Genomic DNA, 23942 nt, shown 5'->3' on the forward strand with positions numbered 1-23942 from the left:
TAATCCAAAATTAGATCAAATCCGATCACTAGAGAACTAATCATAATTTACAAATTAGACAATATTTTTGCTCAACCCCAAGCTGTGATGGACCGCTACCCGGTAGGGACACCTGTGTCCCATACCAAGGGAAAAAAGTCATTTCATCCATAACACATGGCAGTAACCCCAGTGATATTACCGCTATAAAAAATGTTTCTCTCTCCTCTCCCATTACTCACGGCGCTGTAAAAATTGGTCTCTTCTCTCTCTCGAAAATTCTTGGCCGAAAAAGTCGTCGGAAAGATTGCCATAAACCCTAGCGGAAAACATCCAATTTCAAAGCAAAAAAGGGCGTGGAAAGTTGTGATTTTTGGTCTCGATTTAGCCGTGTTGGGAGTACGTTCTTTGAGATCCTGAAATTTGCGACAAAAGTCGAAGTACTATACAGATCGTTACATCGACAGATTGCCTCGTTGGAACATAATTTGAAGGATTATTACATACATTCAGCAGTTGTCGTGCCATGGTAGGTAAACCAAGCTATTAATTTGAATAGAAACTTTCAATTTCGAATTTAGGGTTTTGTGTAACAAAGTTTTTTTCTGTATAAGGTGGCAGAAGGGGTGGTAGGGGAGGACGAAGAGGCGGTCGGGGTGCGCAATCTGGTGGGCGTGCGAATTCTGGTGGGCCTGCACCATCTGGAGTCGCCGGAAAGGTAATTGTGGCCTGATTAGTTCGTTCGTTTGCCATTAAAATGGAATTTGTTGATGATTAAAATGGAATTTGTGTTTGTGAGTACTGGGTAATCCTTCTATATTATTGAGCATGTTAGTAATACTGTGAATAGTATGGTTGAATTTAGTATGTTAGGAATTGTATTTCTTGATGTTAGTGACAAAATGTGAAGCGAATTCATTTGTTTTTTTGATAATGTGGTGACTAATTTGTTGTAAAGAAACTAATTTTGGAGATTGGTTTAGTGTTTATAGGGTTTAATCTAGTTGATTTTTAATTAATTATGTCACTTTTGTGCCTAGGCCTTGATTTATGGTGTAAATTTGATTGATTATTGTTGCTGCATAACTCAGTGATTAGTTTCGGACCTTTCGTAACTTCAATTTAGCTCAAATTTGTGCTCCCTCAATCTCAATGCTTAGTAAAAGAAGAGTAGATAGTAAAAATTATCGTGTTGAATGATGATAATGGGAAATAACTAATTGTCTTCACATTGGTAGGGCATTATAAAGAAACCTATACTTGTGTTATTGTGTAGTTGTCTTTTAAAATTTTCAAGCTATACTTGGCATTATAAAGAACGCATAGGCAGGAGTTCTAGAATAATTTTGATAGTATCGTATTTTGATAGCATTATAAAGTGCTAGTATCACCCAAAAATTTTTGATAGTATCATATTTTGATAGCATTATAAAGTGCTAGTATCACCCCAAATAATTTTGATAGTATCATATTTTGTCAATATTACGCGAATTATCTGATTCCTTCCTATCTCTTTAGTGGTTTATTTTAATGGCAAATATCTGCCAATTAACAGAAAGTTTCATATGTTTAAGTCTTCGTTAAGGCTAGAGCATGGTACATGAGTAAGAATTATAAGGATCTTCAAGGCAACTGGTTGTGCCAATTTTGTATCTTAAATCATTATGGCCATTAGAAATATAAGGATCTTCAAGGCAAATGGCAGGCAGGAGGTTAATTAATGTTGGTAGTCAATTCTATTTGTCACTTCTGTGAGATGACCCATTAAATACCTCAGATTTCTCTGGGCAATTTAAAAATTGATTGTTATGCATCCTCTCTAAGACTTGTAACTTGTGAGCCTAATTGTACTAAAGTGTAAATTTGGAAGCAAATCTGATGTGTGTGTGTGTATATTTGATTATTTTATTTATTATTTTTATGCATATTTTTTTTTATCCAATTAAATGAGATGAGGTTAAGGTTTTCCCATAATAGCCTATATCTTCTACAAGTATTAGATTTCTTACTCTGACCTCCCTGGGTTGTGACTTCTAAGTCCTAACTAATTTGAAGTGAGTTTTTATCTGGAGTCTGGACAAATGGATGTGGGACCTGAAGTTTATGGTATATGTATAGTAATAGGGAAGTCTAGCACTTGAGGTCTAAGAATATTGATCCAGTTTGCCTTCAATACTTATAGTTTATTTCTCAATGTTGAGATGTGCTGCTTTCAAATTTTGAGCTATTATAGTCTATTTCAAATTTCTACCCCTTTAATCCAATAACAATAATTGAAAGGGGTGTATATATTGTGTGATGGCATATTTCTTTTTGTTTTACAGGTTTGTAAGAAAGTTAATGATGCTATGTACAGGATGAGTTGTTGATTTTGCTTGACTGTGATAGTGGTTTGCCTTATTGGACTGTTGTTGAATATATTTAAATGTATTTGTGTAGGACAATACACTTAGTGAGGGTGGTAAGATTAAGCAACTGGGTAAAGTTATCGAAAAAAGAAAGGAGGAGCTAACAAGGGTAAATGTCTTATCTTTGTTTATGGTTGAATGTGGCATGGCTTTGTCATGTTGTCTTATTGTTATATATTGTTTGTGCAGCCTGAAAATGTAAATTGTCAGGTGGAGATGTTTGGTATGATTTTGAATGAATTTTGTGAGAAAAAAAAGGAAGATAGTTAAGGACATTTGTTGGACTATTTGGTTTGATTGATAGGAGACTTCCCTGGGAGTTGGCTTATTGGCTTACTACAAGGGTTGATGTACCTAATTATTGCCTTGTTACTCCGGACGGGCTAGAGTTTACATTTGATCCTGTTCAAGTCCACTGGGTTCTTGGCATTCCAAGGGGTAGTTTGCCGGTCCCGAAGGAAGCATTTGATGAAGAGACGGAAAATTTTGTTCAAGTTGTCGTTAATCGATTCAGCACGACTACACCTAGCAATGTGAAAGGGATACCTAGGAAAAATTTAGTGGATGCAGTTCAAGCTCCACTTCAAGATGTTTATGAGTTTAGGATTGCATTCCTGCTTCTGGCCTTGGTGGATGTTTTGTGTCCTACAACATCTTATAGGCTTTGTCCTAAGCTTATACCAACAGCCATTGCAGCAAGTGAGCCTCAGTCCTATGATTGGTGCACATTAGTCCTTGATCAACTTATGTATGCTTTCAAGAGCTTTGCAAGGAGGTTTTACCCGATGGGGTATTCCAAAGGATGTGGAGGGTGTACAATATTTCTGTCGGTAAGTTATTTGTTTTGCTTTTTCTAAATGATGAGACCATCACAAACCATGTTAACTGACGACAACAATTTTTTTTTTTCAGATAATGTATCTTGATTGGTTGAAATGGCCCCCAGTGAAGTGGGGAGTTTTTCTTCAGATGATTGTGTGGACAGATTCTGAGATAACAAAGGCCAAGAAGGCTGACCGTCATACAAAAGGTGATTTTGGAAAATTAGGGGTAAGTCAACTTACTATTATGTGCAAATAATCTCAATAATTTTTTTTATAATATATTTCTAAGTGAGTTAGGTGTTATTTGTAGTGTGTGAATGCGGCGTATGGTAGGCCACATGAAAGGGCTACAATGGACATTATGCCAGTTAAAAGAAGGGTAGGGTTGGGGCTGTTGCTGTAGAGGTGCAATTATGGAATTTGTTGTACTTTGTTTAAAGTGTTTTGTTGTGTGTGTGTGACTGATGGAAAATGTATTATGTCAAAACAATAGGTTGTTGAAGCTTTGTTGAAGCTTTCTTGTCTCAGCATCTCAAGTTATCTATAATCAGTTTCGACTTGAATATTACATTTATATCTATCAATGAAAGCGTTTACAATAGCATCCCAAGTAGAGGTTTTCTCCTTATCAAGAGAAAAGTACCATTGCTAACAAATGGTTTCTAAAGATAGGGAAAACACAGAATGAAAAGCTTTCTTGTATATTCATTACAGTTTCAAAGGCTCTTAAATGAAAATAAGGGTTATCCATTGCTTTGAATTTCGGGATGTCGTTGGCATTGAACTTCTGCGGAAGAAGATCCTTGTCCACCGAGACCCCTTGTGAGCTAATGCCTTGCAATCTATAGTCATTGGACAATTTGCCCAAATTTTCCTGGATGAGCTCCATTTGTTGTTGTCTCACAGGGTCATTGATTTGGAGAGTCAGATTCTTCAACATTTCAGCAATGTTAGCCACTTATCCCTTGAGTTCGTTGACTTCTTCCTGACTTGCCATTATCTTCTTAGCTTTCCTTTTTCGACCGATTGGCTTATCAAAAAGTTGAATTTGAATAAAGGTGTTGTCTTTAATTAATCGTTCTTCTCTCCTTGACCAAGTACTGTGGAAAGGGAAATTAAGGGATATTCATTGTTAATTATTCGACTTAACTCTATTCAACATGCAATAGATGGAAAAAGGTAGGAAGAATGAATATTGTGACATGGGGAAAGCATGTAGAGAATGGAAAGATGATGTAGATGAAGAAATATGAAAAAATTAGGAATAGAATGTACCCCCAATTCAAATGACGGAAAAAATCGACTCATGCATGAACCTAAGACATGGTCATGGTGACTATATAAAGTGAGTGCTAACACTAGTGAGTGTACGTGACATGCTTTGACTCTTGTGTATGACCATGGGACTAGGTGCCTAGACTCAACTAAGGACTTAACAAATTGATTAAACTGATTAGCAGACTGGTTAATTACACTCGTCGTGATGACTCGAGTAAGAATTTGGACTGTCGCCACAATTTAAAGCTTGTCGCCAGACGACAAATTTGTCGCCAGGCGACAAACAGTAAACTGCAGCGCCACAGCCCAAACTCCTGCGCCATTTCTGGAACATTAATTTGGGACTGTTTCCAGTAATTTTACTCTAAGGGGACATGCCTAAAGTCGTACTAAGTCAGATTAATTATTTCATTATTCTTTAATTAGTCAAATTAATTAATTAATTAATTTGACAAAGTCCTTTTTAGTCATTAATTGGTTTATTTAGACTTAAACACAAGTCAAACAAACGGTTAGCACATATAAATATGTACAAGCAAAGAATGCAAAAATAGTCAAGTAGTCACAACATGTGCAATGAGTTTGCAACCTAACCATGGCTCTAGTTCTCTAAAGTTCAGGATATGGGTTAGTCAAAGAGGGTCCATGGTTATGAGTCCGGATGCACCGCGCGGAAGCCTTACCTTTGGAAGGGTTGGCGCGAGTGGATGGGACCCCGCAAGTTAAAAACTTGCTTCCATGGTTTGGTAGATTCACAAACTCGGATGTACCCGTCGTTGCTAGGAGCGTTCGATTGGGTAGATGGAGCGTGAACCCCCAGAGGGTTATGTCCATATGTAGAACACATATGGGTTTCAGAAAAGTGAGAAAAACTCAATCAGGAAGTAGAATCGAGCCAACAGTGCTAGAAATGGTCAAAACAAGAAGGCAGAGTTCTGGCTCGGTATTGGAAGAACTTGGCGCCAGACTACAGGGACTGTCGCCGCAAAAGTACCCCTGTCTCTAGGCGACAGAAGCACTTTACAGGAGACAAGCCCTGTTTTCTAGGCGCTAGTTCTTACATGCCTCAGCAGGTATCTACGTTCTTAGAATTTTCCAGATTTCGCAACGTTATTTCAATTCTAGTTGTGAAAGATATTTCTCAAGTTTCCTACGTGTAAAAATCCTATGTTTTTTACTCATTTCGGATGGTTTATCCAATGAGGACCTTTTTTTATGCATATGACAATAATGTTAATCAAAATTACGCACATGAAATACTTAGAACTTTTCGAGTCTCATCCGCTCATTCTAAATAATTGCCGAAATAAATTTCAGGAATTTAATATAGAAATCCTCCCCAGTGGAGTCGCCAAAAACTGTAGGGAATATTTCAAGCCATTAACCCCAAGCTTGAACCCCACTGTGATCGTACACTTAAGTATGGTGGCGTCCAAAGGGAAGGAAGCTAGAGCAAAAGAGTTGCCAACAAGTTTTAGGAACTTGTAAACCGTTCACAAGGAGAAGATTACACCCCTTAACGATCTAGGAGATCGTCAACTCCAAAAGGTTTTGAACCAAATAGGGTTCGGGGATGAGGGTAGAAATCCAACCTAAAAGAGATTGAACCTGCCCTAAATAGGCCTCTACTTCATTCTTCTCGTATTCATGTGCGCTTTTTGACTAACATGCAAACAACAGATTAACCCTAAACCTGTTTATCTATGTTGGTTGAATTTAATGCACAAGCAAAACTATTATTGGTGATCACTTGAATTATAATCATATTAGCCCTAAACAAGATTATTAATTATCTTATTAAGCGTGATTACAAGTACAAATTCCCTTTAGGCATGCATAAAAGGCGTGATCAAGCAATAACAATAAATATATCAAGCAACCTAATAATAACGATAATCATAACAATTATAATCATGTTAATAATAAAGCTTAAATATTATAGCAAGATCCTAGGCATGATAGTAACAAGATTAATAACAAACCTAGCATGTCACTAAGCAATAAAGATCAAAGCTTTAGCCCTAACATGGTACTAACATGATATTAGAAAAGAGAATAGAAAGCATCCTAGAAATCATAATTGATATAAGCAAATCACCCTAAATATCATACTAAGGAAAGCATCCTAACATGATACTAGGAACCAAAATAACAATCTAAGCATGATTTCTATATCATAATATCAATTAAACAATTAAAGTACTTACTTGGATGCCTCGTACCTCTTTCTAATAACAAAATACACGCGTTAGTAACTTCAAGGAAAATAATAAAATTAAACAATCAAATTAAATAATTGAAAGAGAGATTAGGGACCAAACCCTCAGAAATTATAACCTTTCACGTCTAGGGCGAAGGCAACTTCGAACTTGGCTAGGTGTGTCTAGATCTCGTGAATGCGGAATTTTGTATGAGGAAAGGTTTAGAAAAAGGATAGAGAGAGAAAGCTTCTAGCTTTAAAGAGAGAGAGATTGATTATTGATTGTTGATGAGAATTCTTGATGATTTAAAACGGAGGTTCAGGACCCTATTTATAAGAAAACAGTCCGAAAATAGGTAGAATTTGATAAGGAATAAAACTCCACGCTGTCGCTGCAAAACCGACCTTGTCGCCAGGCGACAGGGTCTGTCGCGTAGCGACAAGGTCTGTCGCGTGGCGACAGGCCTGTCGTCTGGCGATAGCATGGATTTCTACGCGCTTTCAACACGGAGTCCACATATGAATCAAAATCGATTTGTAAAGTCCGTATGAAACTGAAATCGTATCTTTCATAAAATAATATTTTATTCCAAATAAAACTTTATATAATTATTAATTCTAATTCTATTAGGATCAAAGAGAACCCTCTAGAGAATTCTAGAAGACTATAATTAATTCTAATAACTTTAGGAGTAATAATTAACATTGGGCCCTCCCCTAGATCATTAGACCGTAAGTAAAGATCAAACCGGGCCCAGTTTAGTATTTTGGCCATAACTTCCTCATTATTCATCGAAATTGTGCTTATAATATATCGTTGGAAAGCTCTTTGCAAGCCCCATCCAACTACACTATTATTGGACCCTTTTCGTGGACCAAACTAAACTGGATTGGCTGTTTTCATAAAATAGAGTTGTTTTTTTCGAAAACAGAAAGAAAGAATTTAATAAAAACCAACCGCAACACTTGACCTTTCACACTTTCACCTTATTCGATAATCATTCGACGCAAAAGGTATTCATCACTAGGTTTGGTTTTGGGGAGACACATTTGGGTGTCTATAAGCTCCAATCAATTTTATGTGAAAATTAACCTACCTGTGGGGTGTATTGGAAGGCATATGCGATGAACTTGGTCTTCCAGTTACTACAAGAAGACTGGCCCCTTGGGATTGTTGGCATCTGGACGCAGACATTACTTACTATAGATCAACAGGGAGACTTGTATGTTTACCAATAAGTTTTGTAACTATATTGATGTTGAGTATTATAGTATTCAACCTTACATGTGTACTTTATGAATGCATGAAATGCTTAAATCAGGCACAGCTGCGGAGTTCATATGCTAGCAGTAATTAAGAGGAATGCTGAGAGACTTCTAACCGATTTGAGAATGGTTAGTGTGTATCCCTCAAATATTTTATTATTATTTCACTTTTTTTTTCAAAAAAACTATAGCTGAGTGTATCACCTACTTCTACAGGATCCTGATATACATGTGGAACGGTCGTGGCTGTTATTCGAGGACTTAATGTCTGCTTTCAACGAGGCTCGCGATACGGTGTTGGATGCAGTATCGAAAAAATAAAGATTTCTGTTTTAAATCTATGTATATGTGGAGGGTATGACTTAATTTTTTTTTGGATGTAAGTATAAGTAGGTGATCAACTAGTGATTTAAGATTTAAGGTTGGGGTGTGGACTATTATTTTGGGAAAGGTTTTAGAAGGTTTTGTATCTTCTACGGTTTTAGAAGGTTTTGGCAGCCAAAAAATTTGATTGTCCTAGCTGTATTTTTGGCAAGTATTAGAAAATTTTTAGGCAGGGGAAAAAAAATTTCATAATAATTAAAGTTAGAAGGTTTCGGCAGGAAAAAAATGTAGAAGTTTTTGGCAGCAAAAAAATTTGAACATTAACGTTGAATGTATTTAGAAGGTTTCAGAAAAACCAAAAAATAAATAAATAAATAAATTTCATGTTTAAAGTTTAATGTATGTTTTAGAAGGTTTTGAATCATATTGTGGACGGTTATAAATGTGGAATTATGGTTATTTTTGGTCCTGAATTGTGGTTTGATTTAGAAGTAATTTTGGGCCTGGGGGCCTGAATCATATTGTGGACTATTTTAATGCGGAATTGTATTGTATTTCTGCATTTTCCGGAACTAATTATTTCAAGGACGTAGTATCTTTTATATAAATGATGAGTTTATGATGTCTAATTACTTAAATTTACACAGATATTTGGTTAATTTAAAAAGTTAAAAGTTTGAGGTCAGTTAAAAGTTTGAGGTGAGTAGTTTTTGATACAGTTGAATGGAACTCAATAAAATTCCTCTTATTCTATCTTCTTTCTCACAATATGGGGGATAGAAGCTGACTATCATTTTTTATACATAAGGGTTACTTGAAGTTCAATAAAAATGGTTACTTATTTATAGCGTCACTCACGATCATTTTTGCAGCTCAGTAAAAATGGTTATGTATTTATAGCGTCACTTTCACGATCATTTTTTAAAATCCTATCATTAGTTATAACTAATTATAACTTGTATTAAGTAATTTATGAGATAAGATAATAGTAAGCTCATTAATATTAACTAATTTATGATATAAGATAATACCAAGTTCAAGTTGATTTAATTCCACAAATATGACTTAACTATGACGTAAGATAGTACTAAATTCATTTAATTCCACAAGTTGATTTAATACTAACTCTGACTTAACTATGGCAAAAGATAATACTAACCAAGTTCATTTTTACCCACAAATATGACTTCAGTATGAGATAATATTCATAATAGTACTACTAATTACACAAACTATTTACAAGCAGACCATTCCACTGATTTGTTGATGTCATCACATTCTTGAATGAGCATTGCTTATTGAAGTTAAGTAATGTCATGCCTCCGCAAACACCTTCTGGCTGAGCCATAGATATGTTGTATGGTTTTAATTCGCTACAATGATACTAGACACCCGTGTTTCCGCAACAATTAAGATGTCAGGGTTAATGAGTTCTATGAATTGGGAAGCTCGAGTTGGGAAATAGTTGTTAGACATACCTTTACAATTCCATGTCAGAATTTTGTATTCTCCACATAATTCTGCCTCCTCTCCCACTAACAAAGGTGGAACCACGTTAACCTTCATTGTGATACGACGTCCATCCTTTGCATCAGAAGTGGCATTCACTGTCTTCAACGACAAACGTATGTTTCTTCGTTGAGTGACCACCAAATTCAGTTTATCAGAAGAACTATGAAAAGAAGTACAGTACTCCCCACATACTATGGCAGTAGATTTAAGCATCCTTAGCATTGGACTAGTGAATGCTAACACTTCATCTAATGAAGTTAATAGGTTCCCAACCGTTGCTTTCTCAATTAGCACCAGAAGTACACCTTCATTGGTTTTGGTAGTAATGAAAGGTCGCTTAAATCGTATATGTGGAAAGGTGACATAAAACCATTGTTTGAAACTTGAACGATGTTGGTTGACTGCTCGGTGTTTTGAGGTTGTAGCATCAAATTTAGCAGCTCCCTTTTTGTAAAGAACCGAATTTTGACGATCTTTTTACATGAGCTTGGGAATAAAAGATTGGCAATTGATTTAGATTTCGTGTTTGGAGATTTCGTGACTGGATATTGGAGGCAATTTTTTTTAATCTTGTGACTTTTCATCATCAAAGAACTAATTAGGATCTCCTTCATAGTTTGAGTTTGGGTAATAAGATCTGAGTTTGGGTAATCATTCCCGCATATTTATATGGCTGTCGAAGTATTTTTAGCGGCAATATAGCGTCTCATTTGAATTTGCCCGCGCAGGTTAGTAAAATAAAATCAAACAATATGTTTTCGATTATAGCTGTATTTATATATATATAATAACAGTATATGTTTACTTTTAAATTTTGGTGTCTTAAATTTTGGTTTTCGCTCAAATATCTATGAACTATTTGATTTGAACTAGATTAAAATACAACATAAAAACAATACATGAAAATATAATGCCAGTTTTTGTAAATATATAACGATACATATGAATATAATAATTGTATTGTATTGAAATATAAAATAAGTCACGAAGTACTTTTGATTTGACCTTTACAAAATTATAAGGATTTAACAATACATGAAGCATAATGCCAAATTTAATAAAACTATAACAGAACAAATATACAGTATAACTGTATTTATATAAATCATAAGTTTACAGAGTCTTTTTGAGTTACACTGCTTTAACAGCACTTTATAATGTAATAGAAGTTTTCTTTAATCAATAACATAACTGGGAAAAATAATAATTGTATTAAATTGTAAATAACCGTATTGAATTGTAAATATAACTGTATAGAAATTTAGATTTGACCTGTTGACTTTATTAGACAACTTTTGATTTGACCTGTTTAAAATACTACTGTTTAATTTTTAAGTAAAGAAGAAAAGTTTTTTTTTTTTGAGGAGAAAGAAAAGAAAAGTTTTGATTGACTTGTTGAAAATAGTAATGTTTAATCTTTAAGCGGAGAACTTTTGATTTGACCTCTTTAAGTACAGAACAGTTTAGTATTTAAATAACAGTATAAAAAATAGATAGACTGTATAAATTATTTAAATATTTTAACGTAATATAAATATATAGATATTATAACGGCAGTAGAATATTATAATCTTTGTCGGTAATACCTATGATTCAGTTGACATGTTGTACTTTATCCCAAGGATTTTGCGTAATACTGAATACAATTCAACTACTATCTTAAATACTACTACTAAAATACTAAAGACAAAAATTCAACTACTTAAATACTAAACTAATTACATACAAAACTACTTAACACAACATACTGAAAATGAATTTACTAAATACTCAATATTAGCTAATCCCGAAGTTGTGAAACGGAATGGACTACGACGGCCTAGTAGGTTAGGGTTTATGGTCCTTCACCACCATCCATTCACGGTACCATGATTCAGTATTTGTGTTGTATTGGTTTGAAATAAACATTTTATTCGAAATCATGCCTTTCCATGCTTTCCCCAACGATCCCACCACCCAAAATAATATCAATTACTTCATTGTTGTGATGCACTTCGAACTCATTTTTGTCTAGAAATTATGATAGGTATGAGAAGGTAGTAAGTGATGAATTTACATTGTTCGAACAATAAAACCAAAGTCATTTTTCACCGGTTATTCCTTTATGTCATAAACATCTAAATCACGAGTACATGATAAGAACTAATGTTAATATATAATGTTATTTATATTTTAAATGCAGGTTTTAACTACTTTTGTATTGTTGATCATGCATCCCTCCACATTTTAAAAAATATTCTTCTATGTCATATATGTCTTATCCTTTCACGTGTTAGTAATATGTATAGTGTTGATAACAGTATAGAGAATTATAATAGTGGTATATATTTTTCATAATAACAGAATTATATACGGTTATTATGAAAATTAAAATAATAGTTAGTTATTTAAAAACTTATTTGGTGGAACATGTTTATAAAAGGGTATAAAAGAGGAGGGAGCAGAATCCAAAATAGGCTGAAATGTCCTAAATGGCTGATGAGGGACACAACCAAGTGCCACAGGTGCATATATATTTTGTTGTTAACGATTTTTTTAGCTAATGGTCAACACAAAATAACTTACAGGTTAGACGGGAAGAGTTTCCACCTTGCGTGCGACAGAAGTTACTGATGCAAATGTGGGCCGGGATTAAAGTGGGGAAGTTGAACCATGAGAACGAGTAGCCTAAGAAAGAAGACAAATCGCGAGAAGCTTAATATCGTCTTAAAGTAAAAATGATGTAGACGTCTTAAAGTAGCTTAATGTAGTTACGATCTTATGATTTAAAAATGTAATTTTAGTTATATGAAGTATTAACACTTTAATGACATAAAAGAATAATTTACTATAACTGTATTTACAAAAGAAAAACTGTTTTTATTATCAATTTAACTGTATAACATCAAATAATAACGGTATGTGATAATATATTCACGTTTTATTGTGAGGTCATGTATTTCCGACGACCTAAGAAGCCATAGGCTAGCTTTAATTTGACTTGGATTTGACACACTGACTAGCTGACATTTGACTACTTTAAGTTCCCCCGTAAATTAAAATACATATTATTTGAGAAGCCAATTTTTTAGTGGTTTATTTTTGGCACACCATAAACATAATTAATTGTAACATATTAAAAGTAAGTCATCGAGGACAAAGTTCAGCAACATAAAACACACCATTACTAATTATGATTTATATTGCAAACTAAACAAAATACTAAAATAACAACATGATAACATTAATAACAGAATAGTAAACATTATAACATTAATAACACAATTTTAAAATAACATAAGAAACCATCTACTAAACTTGAACTAATAAACTAAGCACCCTGTTGATTAGAAGTCATCATCATCATCACTTGAATCTCCTTCAACATCGGAGGCTAAGGACCCCTCGGCAAACCATCTGCAACCTTTTTGGCATAAGTCATAACAGCGTTAAGCATGTTCTCCTTGTACACTGGAGGATAGCCTTCTTCACTATATGCTGGGCGGTTAACCAATTCCAAGTGGTTACCGATGTTGACTCCATTCTTAGTACATATGACATCCTTGAATTGATTGTACTCCTCTTGGTTTTCCATGAATAAATCCACAAAATCAACTGGACCAAACCTAATCCATTCCACTGAACTCACTGTGGTGTCTGTGACAATCTCATAGGAGAACTCCCTTCGAAGAACTAACAAAGCCCAACACTCATGCTCATGGATATTAATGAGATCGTCCACGGTGGCGGTCCATTGATCAATGCCTATAAAAAAAATACAACAACCTAGTAAGGTACCGGTATCTGACCGAAAAATGGGTACATAACCATAAATAACGACGCATCTCCCCTAGGTTGAGTGAAAAACAGATCGTATACAGGTCCAGCATGTAGTACATCAAGTAATAAGCCTCCTTACGAAATTGTAAAGGCTTGGTAAACTTGAAAGGGCTAAGATAGGGAAAAAATGGATGGAATTGCAAACCTTGAATAACGAAATAGCTCCGGCTGAGTGTTGCTTGTTGATGAGAGAACATCAAAGAACGGTTTCGTCTTTTCATGGTTACGTAGGCCAACAACCCGCGTATAGGGGCAGCGACATTGGCTACCCTTTCCTGTAAGGTACCAACCTCAACTTGTGGTTCATGGTCCCTACGGTGGCGAAATGGTGGGTCTAGGAAGTTGTAAAAGGTGGGGTTGAATGGCTGGATTATTGACAATAACCTAAGCAAAGAAGAAGATAATGAGTCCATTATGTTTTTAGAGCTGGAAGGTGTAAAAATCAAGCAAGTATTCGGTCATATTTAAAGGAAAGGAAAGGGAAACACTATAAGGGGCCGTTTGGTTGGGGGTAATCAGGAAAGGGAATCGGAATCAACTGGCTCGATTCCCTTTGTTGATGTTTTTTTACCACTTTTAATGATTCCCTTTACCCTCCCCATTACCCCAAATCCTTCCAACTTCATTCCCCACCCCCCCTAAGACTTTCCCATTCCCTTTCCCTACCCACCTTCACACCACCACATCACCACCGAAAAACCATCCCAGACCACCACCGCCCCTACCCAGACCACCGCCGCCCCTCCCCGACCACCGCCCTCCCCTCCCCCGAAAAAACCTCCCCTAGCCCCGTAAAACCCTAGCCCCGACCTCCCTTGACCCCAAAACTGCCGCTCAGCCTCCCACCACCCTCGAATCCCACCACCGCTAGGGTTTCGAGGGTGGTGGGAGGCTGGGCGGCGGTTTTCGGGGTCAAGGGAGGTCGGGGCTAGGGTTTTGCGGGGCTAGGGGAGGTTTTTCGGGGGAGGGGAGGTCGTGGCTCACGCAGCTAGTGGTGGCGAGGGGAGGGGAAGGGCGGCGAGGGGAGGGGGAGAGCCGGCGAGGGGCAGGGGAAGGCCGACGAGGAGTTTGGTGGCTGAGAAAGATGAAATGTGTGGTGGTGTGGTGGTTGTGGTGGTGGTGGTGTGGTGGTGTAGTGGTGGGAATGATTCCCTTTGTTTTAAAAACAAACAACAAAGCAAAAAAAGGGTATTTTCATTCCATTCTTCTCCTTTCCCTTTGTTCATTCCATTCCGATTCCCTCATGCGAACCAAACGGCCCCTAAATTTAACAGAATCTAATTATAAATAACAATATATATAATTACACCAGTTGTATATTATACTATATCCACAAAATAGACAATATTAATCTCAAGGTATTATACTATATACACAAAATAAATCTCAAAGTATTAGACAATATTAATCTAAATAACTGTATAATATATTTTATTATAATTGTATTATTATTCAAAATACCAGTATTTTATATATAAATAACAGTACTAAATATATAAATTGCTGTCAAAATAGACAAATATTAATCTCAAGGTATAATGATATATTTAATCTCAAGGTATGCACACAAAATATACAACATTAATCTAAATAACTATAGAATATATTTATTTTAACTATATTATTATTCTAAATAACAGTATTGAATATATAAATTGCTGCAAATATTATTATGTAAATAATGTATTACAAACGTACAAAACAACAGTATAAAAAGAAATATAACTATTTTAGTCATTTAATAACAGTTTCATTCATTTAATTACAATATGTACTTCATTATTTATATACAGAAGGAAAATTCATAAATAAACACTTAAACAATAGGGAGATGACAATTTAATCTGAGTTCGACTCGAATCTTACGCAAAAAAAAATCGATCTGAATCCGTATAAAATTAGTCCACATCCGAATTCGAAAAAATAGATCCGAATCTGATCCCGTGCCAAGCTCTTGGTTTCTTTAGTGGTTTTCTTTCAGTTTGTTTTCTTTAAACGCATTGTGCTAAAATGGTTCACTGAAGGCATTAGGTCCACATAACGTATTCGAGCATTTTGAAATGGGTGGAAATCTGAGTAATTTTATAATTTCAAGGTATTGTAAAAAATAAAACGGGTTATTTTTTCCTAAACCTAGTTTTCCTAAACATAATGCTCAATTAAAAATCAACAATACTAAATTCATAATGCAATTAGCTACACCTAAGTTATTAGGTTATGCATCATAATGGAATGTGGTTTTCTTTCTTTATAGATGATCACCGGAACAACACATTCGTCGATCCTCAAGATTAGACTAAAACAGCCACACCTAAGTTATTGGGTTATACATCATAATGGAGTGTAGTTTTCTTTCTTCATAGATGATGACGGGAATAATAAATTCGCCGATCCTCAAGATTACACTAGTTAAGATCTTAGGTTTACCCTGAAAAACCTCAAATGCACTAAATTGTTGTGACCTTAAGTGGTTGTAGTTTATCAATATCTTACTGTTATTTGAAATTTACATTCAATCATTAGCTTATTCATAACTGTCTGTCTACGAAGTTAATTTAAAAACATGCTTCATAACGTAGTAACAATATCTTTTTCGTTTTAATAGTATGATTTTATTAATAACTGCATGTAGTATCTGAATAACAGTTGTAGTACAAATATTAACGGTAGTTATGTTTTTTTTTTTTTTCTGAAACTTCTAATTTAATGTGCGTAAAATGCAAAAGTAGTAGTAGTAGTTTGGTTTAAAATAATAGTGAACAGTGTTCTTGTATTTTTCTTTTCTTTTCCTAAAATTTTTTCATTTAATGTAAGTAAATGAGAATAATAATCCCCAAGGAACTTCATTAACACTTTAAACTTTGTAGTACACAAATTAAATGCTATAAAAAAATTTTGTTGCAACAGTTATTATAAAAGATAGCAAAACTAATGCTTTCCCTACGAGGGATTACAACTTTCATACTTCATAGTCATTTAATATAAACACTGATAAAACCGGGGATAGTATTGTGTTGGTTGGATTATCACTCCTAGCACAGTGTGACATGCGTATTAAGGGAGGTAGTGTCGACGACTTTGGCCTCAAATCCACGGTTAGCGTTGATAAGCCCTTCAACTCGTTATTTCTGCATTACGCTAAGAGGGCTGGTGTTCGGCCAGCCGACCTAAGGTTTTACAACAGGGGCCAGCTTATTACGCCTACCGAGACACCGTACCAAAGGGATTTTTGCAAGGATGAGATTGTCCTAGCATATAACACAGTAAGTATATTTAATCCTTTATAGTGCTATGCAAATTATACTCTTTAATTCCAAATGAAAAAAAGTTACACTTGTTCACAAGATGGAGAACCAATATCAGCTAACCCAGTAAGAGTCACTACAAAGGAATTACTTTATTTCCATATTTCCGATTTATTTCAACGTCGGAACACTTTCCAATTTAGAGCTCGATATTCTACTCCGCTTGAGAACGTTTATGTACGTTGGGGAAGTGACCACCGGGTTGATCCGCAACGAGTAAAGCTATGGCTTAACAGTGTCGACTTGGATGATAAGTTGACTGTGGGAGAAGCGGGAATTACGGATGGAGCATACCTTTATGCTCAGGTGCTGATTCCATCACTTCCTACAGCTAAACTGAGTAGCTTGCTTGGTAATATAAAGGATAAAAATTAGGAAAATATTATGATAAAATTTTAATTAGGAAAATTTTATGATAAATTTTTAATTAAGAAAATATTATGATAAAATTTTAATTAGGAAAATTTTATGTTAAATTTTTAATTAGGAAAATATTATGATAAAATTTTAATTAGGAAAATATTATGATAAATTTTTAATTAGGAAAATATTACTTTGGCCCGAATTTAACTATGAAGCATTGGGAATGATATATTACTTTGGATTATTGCTATTTTGGAATATTTTGGATTATTGCTATATTACTAATGTATATTTCCAATCCTTTATCCATTGTTATTTTGGAATGACATGTATTAAATGCAATGCAATGCAAATGCAATATTTTTCAAGTTTGTATTATATATATTTCATTTTCTATGAGTTGTTTGTTCAAGTTATTAATGCAATACATTAATTAAATATTTAAAAATAATTACAAATTAAAGTCGTTGAAATTTTTGATTAAATGAATAAAATTGGTAACAAATAACTGTATTTTAATTGAAATAACTGCATTTATTTTCAAATAACTGTACAGTTCTTGAAATGACTGTATTTTTTAAATTTAAACAGTAGGCGATTATGACTTATTTGCAGTACTGAACAGTCAGAATCACATCAACCCATCTATAAATTCACTACTGACTGAACCGCTTTATATTTTGACCAAATAAGAATATTCAGCTCCCTCCTCCTAAAAATATTCATTCTCCTTTCCATAAACATGTCAAGAGTTTGTAAGCGATGCGAATGTGGATTTCCTGCAGCGAAGAGGACGAGTTGGACTCACGACAACCCAGGAAGGAAATTTCTTTCTTGCAATTCTACAATTTCGAAACAGGGGAGAGGGGTTGTGATTCTTTTGAATGGGTGGATGAGGAGGTAGTGGATTGACAAAGGGACGTCACGAACGTTCGTATTTCCGAAAAACACAAGTTAACTACTGAAGTTCGCCTCATGAAAGCTAAACTGGAATGTATGGATCTTGAAAATGATCGACTTTCAAGGGAAATACAGAGCTTAAATAAAAAAGGAAAGACCCCGGTTACAAAAACTATCGGTGATTTTAAATTAATCGTAGTATGCGTACTCCTTTCAGTGGTGGTCAGTATCGCCTTGATGAAGCTCCTAGCTTAGCTTACTGAACAAGTATTACATGAAGCTCTAGCTTTAGCTATTGTATTAAACGGTTATGTAATTAGAGATATAATTATGTTATTATGTATTATGTATTTAATGATTATGTGTGATAAGTTGTATTTAATGATTATGTGTGATAAGTTGTGTTTTCAAACATGATTATATGTCATAATAATACTAGTAATTTATATTACTACAAAAAACACACTCTAGTAAGTGTTTTCAAACATAGTAAATAGATCAAAGCCTTCCGTTTCGGCATTAGTTTCTACATCCCCCATGACATACATATCAAATCAAAGTCACGATATAAAGGGAACGATATTAACATCACTCCTAACACGACTTTTAGTTATTGTACGACGGCCCACTAATAAAGCTTCCCGAAGTCAATTACTCCTAACACGACTTTTAGTTATTGTACGACGGCCCATTAATAAAGCTTCCTGAAGTGAACGACAAAACATCTCGAGCAACCCAGTCGGGACAGGACTGAATATACCTTGTAAAGTACCCAACTTCACCATATGCAGGGCCATATGCTATTCCCCCGAGCCACATTGTCGGAACTGCTCCATGAGAAGCCTGAATATGCCCCTGTGATGAGTAAAACACCCTTCAGCATGACAAAACCAATAATAAAAAACAACTTAATATTTCACAAATCAACTTCATGTTACAATCCTGCATCTTTGAATGACATACAGGCATAACAGTTGCGGGTTCCTGATCTTTGGTCTTCCTTCCTCTTTTTCTTTTTGGCTTAGGAGCGTTACATTGAGGCTCAACCTGAGTTATAAAAAGATAAACAAAATAACCAAAAAAAAAAACACAAATAAAAAAAAACACAGATAAACAAATAAAAAATAGTAAACAATAAATATATTTCCATAAAAAAATAAAAAATAAATAAAAAAATTCAAACATTACCAAAACAAAAACAAAAACCAAAAAAATAAAAAAAAATTATCAAAACATAAACAAAAAAGTTTACGCATATACCCCATTGTTTGGCACACTACGTGTGGACAATGAATTCTTGGCACATTTCTCAACAAATGAAAGGAAACGCTTAGCCCTCGGTCTATGTGGTTTATTTCGAGAGATTGGATCACCAACAGACAATGCCTTCTGCACTGATGCATCTGGAGTGATGTTCTCATTCACAGAAGACCCTGAATTATGACAATCATCATTTGTAACAACTACAGCTTGAGTTGGAGTGTTAACTAAGGGTCAATAGATATATTGTCCAACCCCAAAGCGGAACTGTTTAGACACGATCCCGCAAAATCAGAGAGCGGCATTGTACCGACCCCTTCCAAATCCATATTCACCGAAGGGGAAGATTCCATAGTAGCAGCTTCACTAGCAACACTTTCAACACCCTTATCACTTTCCTTTAGGTTGGCTGCATCAACACTTTCGTTTTGAATGGCAGCACCCTTATCACTTTCCTTTAGGATGGAAGCATCCACGGATTTTTCCAGCTTGCATATAGCTTCAAACGCAATTTAGCATACTCTGGATGACTTGTTGCCTTAAGACAAATACTGTCAAAATGCACCATTATTCTATCATACCTCTTAACTCCTTCCGTTTTCGTGGGATCATGGTATGCCACCTTAACCCGCGTGTGACGCCTATGGACATCTTTACGCCACCGCCTCAATATATATTTTGAAGGGACTTCTTTAACCCCATTATCGTCAAACACCTTAAACTGATGCCTACACATGATTCCATGACATTCGAAAAGCTTGCATTCACAAGATGCGTCACTTGTTTCAGAGTTGAATGTTACAGTGTACACTCTCTTCCTATCCATAGGAATTTCCTTTTTCAGTTGTTTATCGTAGAACCAAACCCTATCTTGAACCAAATGTTCAACAACATTGTTAGACACCTCCCTTTTCCCAATAACGCTCAAGTACATAAGCCTGGTGCATTGCTCCTGTACCTCGACGAATTTTACATCGGTGTACACCTTTTGAAAGGCTTTCTCAAATGGAAAACCAGTGATGACATGCCTCAATCTCATTGCACTGTTCGCATCAGCTTCTTTCTCCGCATTGGACCAATTTTCCATGGCATCACAGTACCTCTCCGCAAATTGGTACAAACGCATGTCACTCTTCACGTACTTGTCAAAGAAGCAGTTAATGCTTTCTGAACGCTGAGTGGTTTTCATCCCTACCCAAAATAGGTGTTTCATGTAGGCAGGGATCCACATATGCCTCTCTTCATACAGACTTATGACAAAAACAATAACAGAACAAGGCTTAACTCTTTACCCAGTCCGCCAATATTTGCTTCAAAACAACATTTTTCGATAAATGAAATACCTTATGCTCTAACAACTGGGGAACTCAAGGTTTGAAGGTAAACCCCCCCCCCCCTCTTCTATCACTCTCTTTCTCTGGCTAGGGGTAGGTTTATTTCAAGCTAAGTATATATCAATTTTTATATGTTAAACACATGTCCATTTTTATATAAATGGCATAAATTATACATGTCTACTATTTCTGGTTTTTATATACATGGCATAAATATCAACATAATTCTAATATCAATTTACAATTGCTTACTACTACTCATAACACCCACATAATAACCATCACTTTTAACATACATATCATTAGTAACAGAGTAGAGGAATTAAGATCACCTGAAAGCTACTCATCTGATCCGAGACCATAAGACTCCATTGCTAATGTCCAGTTCAGCTCAAACTGTCATATATAACATTCAGCAAGACATCATGAAATTCCTGGTAGTTCGCATAGCTTCCGAGCTTGTTACCAAACTTATTGACAATATGCCACAAGCACCACCTATGCCTAGAATTGGGCGTAACAATCCTCAAAGCTTTCCTCATTGCTGCACATTGATCTGTCAAGAAACCACTAGGTTCTTTTCCACCCACACAATCAAGCCAATTGGTAAACAACCACTCAAAAGTTTCGGTGTTCTCATGGGATAATAGAGCACATCCCAAAAGAATAGTCTGTCCGTGATGATTTACACCCACAAAGTTGGAAAAAGGTAGCGCATTCATTGGTAACATGGTAGAGTCAAAACACACAACATCCCTAAACCCTTGATACGCTACCCTACTACGAGCATCCACCCACATCACATCCGTTAACCGACCCTCTTCATCTAATCGGTACTTATGGAAAATTCTGATTATCCGAACACATCTTGTCAAAATAGGCAAGCATGGCATTCGCTTCAGGTATACTAAATCTTAATAAAAAATCAAAAACTTAATTAGTACTCAAATCTTAAGTTTAGATATACATATCCAATTATACTTAAATAATCATATCTTTACTAAATCAAATCAAATCCAACAATAAACACAAATTTAATACTTAATCAAATAAATTACCATTTAAAAAAATCCAATTACTAATAAACACACCTCCTTCATACATACATCCGCTTCAACCGGATCCAAGTCTGACACTTCAAATTGATGGTCGTCACCATTTCCACAAGAACCTTCACCTACTTCCATTTACAATTGTCCCTGTAAAACACCATTACACGTTACATATTACTTAATTAACTAACCAATCCTAACTTTCCATTAAATTTACATCATTACCAAAATACAACAAGGTTCTTACTTGATTAAGGTGGATTTCCAGATTAAGGTGGAAGTTGTAGCCAAATTCGCCTCTTAATGTGGAAGTTCAAGCCAAATTCCCCTCTCTGAGCTACCTTAAGCTACACCGGCGCCGATTGTTTTTTCGCAGGAAGAGCAACAAGTAAAGGGGGGAAAGTAACTTCTCTCTCCTCTTTTTTGTTTTACCCAACCCATTTTCATTTTACCCCCATTTTATTTTATCTTTTTTTAATTTGTAAATATTATTTTTTTATTAAGATATTGGACAGGGGGCCCTATACCTGGCAAGGGGCTATAGTTTCTCGCTCAACCCCAATCAAATCTTGAAAACACCATTCTTACAGTGTTGACATTGATTCACAATCCACTTCCCAAATTACCCTTCTCTTTCTCTAAACTAGTCCTCACCATAACTCCACTCACCACTAGGGGTGTTCAAAAAAACCCGACCCGATTGTCCCGACCCGATTTCCCGATGACCCGAATAAAAACCCGATGGGAAATTTGGGGAAAAAAATTATATTTTCGGGTCGGGTACCCGACCCGGGAAACCTACCTGTTTTCGGGTCAGGTCATGGGCCGTATTTTTTTATTTTTGGGTACCCGATTACCCGAAAATAAATTAATATGAAAAAAAAAACACCCACATAACTCAAAATATTGCCCATTATGTAAATAAGCCCACTGCCCACTTGCCCAGTGCCCACCCACTGACCCAAATTACTCACTCACTCACTCACCCAAATTAGGGCTCACTCTCTCTCTTCCTCTCATTCACTCACCGCCGTCCTCTCTCTCTTCCTCTCTCTCTCTCTCTCTTCCTCTCTGGGCTCTCTCTCTCTTCCTCTCTTCCTGCCATTCACAGTTTCACACTACTACACGAATTCAAGACTTCAAGCCTTCACGGATTTGCCTTCATTCAAGCCTTTGACGAGTTAAATCCTCAATTTTGACGAGTTCTAATCTCAGGTACTTTCTATTCTCACGCGATTTTTTAGGGTATTTTAATTTCGTTGTAAGTTGTGGTATATTGTTCAATGTTCATGGAATTTGTGGTATATTGGTTGTATACTTGTATGTTTATGGAATTCGTGGGTATATTGGATTATTGGTTGTGTATCTGAATTTTTTTAGGGGTATTTTCGTTGTAATTTTTTTAGGGGTATTACTATAGAGGAAAGCTTGCTTGAGTTGGAAAGTATGGAAGAAGAAGGTGTTTTAATTAACTTTATCTATTACTTTATTTTACTACTTTGTTATACATAATATATTTGATATGTAATTATTTTTTTGCATTATTTGATTTTGTAGGAATGAAAGACTTGGTTTTGGAGCAACCAACGATTGTTATTGATGAGACGATTGAAATTTCGGATCTCACAAGTGAATGAAGCACGACCTCCCATCTTATTTAATTTGCATTGTGACTTTGTTATATTATTGTACTTTGTAATTTGTATGTTTTTAATTACGTAACTAATGACTTCCCCTAATTTTTAGCTTTTACTAGTACTTTAATATGTTAGAACATGTACTTTAAGTCTTTAATATGTTAAAATAGGTACTTTAATAGTTTAATATGTACTTTAATTTTTAGTAGGTATATTTTTATTAAATTACAGCATGTATAAATTTACAGATTTACAGATTTACAGCAGGTCAGCAGGTATAAAACATAAAATTAAGTAAATTACAGATTTACAGCAGGTATAAAACATAAAATTAAGTAAAAAATTATTTTAAAAAAAAAAAATAAAAACAGATTCAGGTACCCTATGTCCCGACCCGAATAATTCGGGTACCCGAAACCCGGGTACCCGAGATATTCGGGTCGGGACATGGGACAACTTAACAACTACCCGAAAATCCGGG

General features: G+C 35.2%; 2 protein-coding genes and 2 long non-coding RNA genes across 4 annotated transcripts; 3 read left to right on the forward strand and 1 right to left on the reverse strand.

Moving 5' to 3' along the window:
• The first annotated feature begins 505 nt into the window (after window positions 1–505).
• On the forward strand, window positions 506–3821 carry LOC145588605 (uncharacterized). Its single transcript, XM_081645231.1, has 8 exons — window positions 506–512; window positions 594–697; window positions 2304–2315; window positions 2419–2496; window positions 2577–2585; window positions 2654–3217; window positions 3300–3437; window positions 3522–3821. The coding sequence occupies exons 1-8, from the start codon at window positions 506–508 to the stop codon at window positions 3612–3614; spliced, it is 1005 nt and encodes a 334-aa protein (XP_081501357.1). The 3' UTR covers window positions 3615–3821.
• A 1899-nt stretch (window positions 3822–5720) lies between these two features.
• On the forward strand, window positions 5721–8598 carry LOC145587530 (uncharacterized). Its single transcript, XR_014101290.1, has 3 exons — window positions 5721–7912; window positions 8012–8084; window positions 8172–8598. It is a non-coding gene; the product is annotated as an uncharacterized LOC145587530 (long non-coding RNA).
• An 11297-nt stretch (window positions 8599–19895) lies between these two features.
• LOC145588606 (protein FAR-RED IMPAIRED RESPONSE 1-like) lies at window positions 19896–21494 on the reverse strand. The gene is made up of 2 exons (XM_081645232.1): window positions 21170–21494; window positions 19896–20677 (listed from the first exon to the last, which is right to left on the reverse strand). The coding sequence occupies exons 1-2, from the start codon at window positions 21492–21494 to the stop codon at window positions 19896–19898; spliced, it is 1107 nt and encodes a 368-aa protein (XP_081501358.1).
• A 1204-nt stretch (window positions 21495–22698) lies between these two features.
• LOC145587531 (uncharacterized) lies at window positions 22699–23686 on the forward strand. Its single transcript, XR_014101291.1, has 2 exons — window positions 22699–23039; window positions 23382–23686. It is a non-coding gene; the product is annotated as an uncharacterized LOC145587531 (long non-coding RNA).
• The last annotated feature ends 256 nt before the right edge of the window (window positions 23687–23942 follow it).

This window comes from Chenopodium album, chromosome 17, assembly GCF_948465745.1.
Source record: "Chenopodium album chromosome 17, dcCheAlbu1.1, whole genome shotgun sequence".
Lineage (NCBI taxonomy): Eukaryota > Viridiplantae > Streptophyta > Magnoliopsida > Caryophyllales > Amaranthaceae > Chenopodium > Chenopodium album.

What these genes read in the sequence shown, in the direction of transcription:
- LOC145588605 (XM_081645231.1), top strand. An exon ending in GGTGTACAATATTTCTGTCG is followed by an intron (nt 3,218 to 3,299) that starts GTAAGTTATTTG and finishes TTTTTTTTTCAG; the next exon opens with ATAATGTATCTTGATTGGTT. An exon ending in GTGATTTTGGAAAATTAGGG is followed by an intron (nt 3,438 to 3,521) that starts GTAAGTCAACTT and finishes TGTTATTTGTAG; the next exon opens with TGTGTGAATGCGGCGTATGG.
- LOC145588606 (XM_081645232.1), bottom strand. Translation starts at nt 21,494, where the DNA reads ATGAATGCGCTACCTTTTTCCAACTTTGTGGGTGTAAATCATCACGGA. An exon ending in GCTGAATGTTATATATGACA is followed by an intron (nt 20,678 to 21,169) that starts GTTTGAGCTGAA and finishes GTCTGTATGAAG; the next exon opens with AGAGGCATATGTGGATCCCT.